The 3,236-nt window shown below is 38.4% G+C and overlaps 1 protein-coding gene across 1 annotated transcript in view; it reads left to right on the forward strand.

Moving 5' to 3' along the window:
• LOC106110216 (furin-like protease 1) overlaps positions 1–3,236 on the forward strand; it is a gene marked incomplete at its 5' end in the record, with an annotated part of 17,156 nt that overhangs the window by 8,957 nt on the left and 4,963 nt on the right. The window contains 3 exons of the mRNA XM_013291955.1: positions 1–261; positions 875–1,152; positions 2,806–2,911. Coding sequence (XP_013147409.1) covers positions 1–261; positions 875–1,152; positions 2,806–2,911 — 645 coding nt within the window. The remainder of the gene's footprint in view (positions 262–874; positions 1,153–2,805; positions 2,912–3,236) is intronic.

The following is a 3,236-nucleotide window of genomic DNA, read 5'->3' on the forward strand; positions in this document are numbered from 1 at the left end:
TCGGCTTAGTCAAAAGGAAGAAAAACAAGAACTCGAAGAATACCAAAGGGTCTCAGAAAATGAAACAGAGTCATCCAGCTACAAGATCCCCTATCGAAAGTACTACGTCACGTGTGACGTCAACGGCTCCCAATCTAAGTTTGAATTTGCAAGGGAATCTGGCAGATCCATTAGCTGATGCTAGAGGGAGAAAGATGTCGAATCTATTCGAGCAGTATCCGAAGATTCAAAGGATATATCCAGCGCCGCTCCAAGCCAACGGTACCAATGCATGCGTGCAATTCCGCTGCATATCCGTTGCCTGCAGTTATTGTCCATGCTGCATGTCGTCTCATTGCATTTTATAGATGATTTTTTTGTAGTTTTTTTGTTTTGTGACTTTTATCGTTAACCGCTTTACACACGATGTAGTTTGTTGACGTTCCTAGTGTTTGTGATAAAAGTGCTTGCTGCCACGATGATTTTGTATTTTAATTTTTATTATTTACAACCAGTTATTGACTTTGTCGCTTTTAACATATCTTATTAAGCTTAATTCTTTTGTTTCGTGCGTTTTTTTTTAGTTGTTAAATAGATTTAGGTAAAATTAGATTCGTTATTTATAGCTCTAGTGTTTGGTTTTTTGTGTGTTTTTTTAAATGATGTTATTTATTAATTTTAGAGTATATAGTTTATACAACGAAATAGATCTTCGTGAAACTACAGTTTGCTTGTCCGCAAAATCACCTACAGAATTTGCTAACGATATACTTGAACATGTTTGTTGCCGAAATCATTCCTTTAGTGATTTCCATAAAAACCAGATCCAAGATACAATAGAAAAAGTAATAATCGAATATTTCAATGACTAATCTTGAATTTTCAATTTCTCTAGCTGGACCATTAACGCAGTGGGAACTAATATTCTACGGCACGGAAACCCCGGCACAGGAGTACGACGCGTCCCCCGAGAGCAATTCCCTAAGCACAAGTGGAGGCGGGGGCAGGGACGGGAGTAGAGACGGGGGCGGAGGCACTGGGGCAGAGGTGCAGAGCACGGGGGCGGGGGCAGGCAAGAGCCCGTGGGGCAGCGCCAGCCTGCCCGACTCCGAGGAGGTCAGGCAAAACGGCATCGACGATGATCTCGCTTTAGTTTGGCACGACTCACACGCGGTTAGTAACTCATAGTTGTACTAAATCTATACTGAGGGACTCCCTTAGTGTCCATTTAACGGCTTTGTTGTTGTTAGAGCTCGAATTGATACAAGATTTAAACTAATTAGAATGAAATGACACTACAGTAGAAATATCACCAATTTCTTAGCATAAAAATTCGAATCTCGCAGACACATAGACACACTATCAACAACAACGAGACAGTCTCATCTTGCTTTCCTTGTGTTTCTAGAACGCATTGGGATTTTCGAGGTCATTTCATGCAGCTTGTGAATTATTAGAGCGGGCGCACATCTTCGACTAAACAATCGCAATCGCGATTGTCGTTTCTTTCGCAGCCAATTTAACTGCTTAGTTGCATAATTGAAATTTAGTAGTGTGCGCACCTCCATATAAGCTCATAGGAATCAAAGCAAAACTAAACAGTCTTGCGATAGTTTAGTTTCAGGTGTGCGCACGCTCTTATTTGGCACATTTCGAAGTCAAAATCCGTTCGAGAAAATCAATCATATTGTAAATGTTATGTGTCAACATCAACAAGAGTGTCCACGTTGAAATTCTATTGGTAGCGCGGACGAATCATTACTACAAACAAATCGGAAACAATACATCGATGAATGAATCTCGTATACAATACACACGCGTCTATTCAAAACAAAACGTTACAATGTTACATTTTGGACTTTATAATCTATAGCCCAAGAGTGACTTGTAAATAAAGATGCGCGTAATAAAGACGATCTTTTAAAAATGTCTTAAAAAATATAAATTATAATAAAAATGTGTTAAATCCACGATTATTTTGCGAAAATCTCTTTTAGTGGTCGTAGCCATTTTGTCGAGTCGAGAGTTATGACGTCACAATATGGCGCGGGTTCATGCACATTCTTATTTAAAACGTAGTATATTTAATAAATTGCAATAGTTTTAAAATTAAAGATATGACTCTGAACATAGATAATCGAGAGATTTTGTTGGAATCGGCTATATTTTAAATCGATTAAACCCATGTACGAATAATTACGTTAACTGCTGACAAAGAATGTTTATTGACATTTAATCGATGCTAATAATTTTAACTCACACATGGTAGGCGAAACTGTAATATGAAACAACATTACATTTTATGTGAATTCCAACTACATTAACTAATTTTGTTAGCGCCACTAATTGTTCAGTTTTTGATCGACTTCCCAAAAGAAGGAGGTACTCAATTCGTCTGTATGTTTTTCTTTTTTTTTCAATAACTCTTAATTTTTGGCATTTCTTTACATGACCATAGATTATTTATTTTGAAAATAAAATGATTTCTAATTGAAAACTTTTATTCGACATAGATATTCCAATTATCCTGAGTAAGAGCTGAAGAAGCGAGTGTGGTACGAAATATTTTAAATGTTCATTGTCGTTTAATTTTACAATAACAGTTGGAATAAAACATACGTATGATAAAACGAATGGTGTCTAAAACGACTAAAATTAGTACCCACTCCTAAAAAGTTATAATAGAGTTGACGTTAGTTTTAACTAAATACTAACTTTACTAAAATTTTATTAGGTTGTTATTGTTAATTTTTCTTTGTTTATGTTATGTTAATTTTTTCTGTGAATGAAGCTAAAGCTTGGTTAAAACGTTTGTTTCTTTCACAGATTCGAGAAGAAGGTTTGCTTGGTTCGTCTGGATCTTCGGAGGCATCCGGCGCTGGACTATCAGGCTGCGCAACTCGGGCCCCACAACTTCCTCACCGTTGTTTAGGTTTGTGCCTTTTGCTCGCGCTTCTGTGGGCGGCGAAGGCTTTCCTAGCCGCCGACCCACACAGCGGAGATAGACTTACGCGCGATGCACTAACCGCTTCGGTATCAACAACCGGCTATGACCGGATACAGCCGGTGCAAGCCGTGCGGCCCCCGCGGGCGCCCTGCTTGGCCCCGCAACCGCTACGCTAGTGCCAATCCTATTGTGATCCTAGTTCAATTTCAAGCGCGTCTAAATAAGTACAAGCAGCTAATATAATTTAATGTTATCAATACGTACTTAGTTTACACGTTTTGTATCTGTAGCATCGACAACTTTTACGGTA

The sequence above is a fragment of the Papilio polytes genome, unplaced genomic scaffold, assembly GCF_000836215.1.
Source record: "Papilio polytes unplaced genomic scaffold, Ppol_1.0 DF824247.1, whole genome shotgun sequence".
In the NCBI taxonomy this organism is placed as follows: domain Eukaryota; kingdom Metazoa; phylum Arthropoda; class Insecta; order Lepidoptera; family Papilionidae; genus Papilio; species Papilio polytes.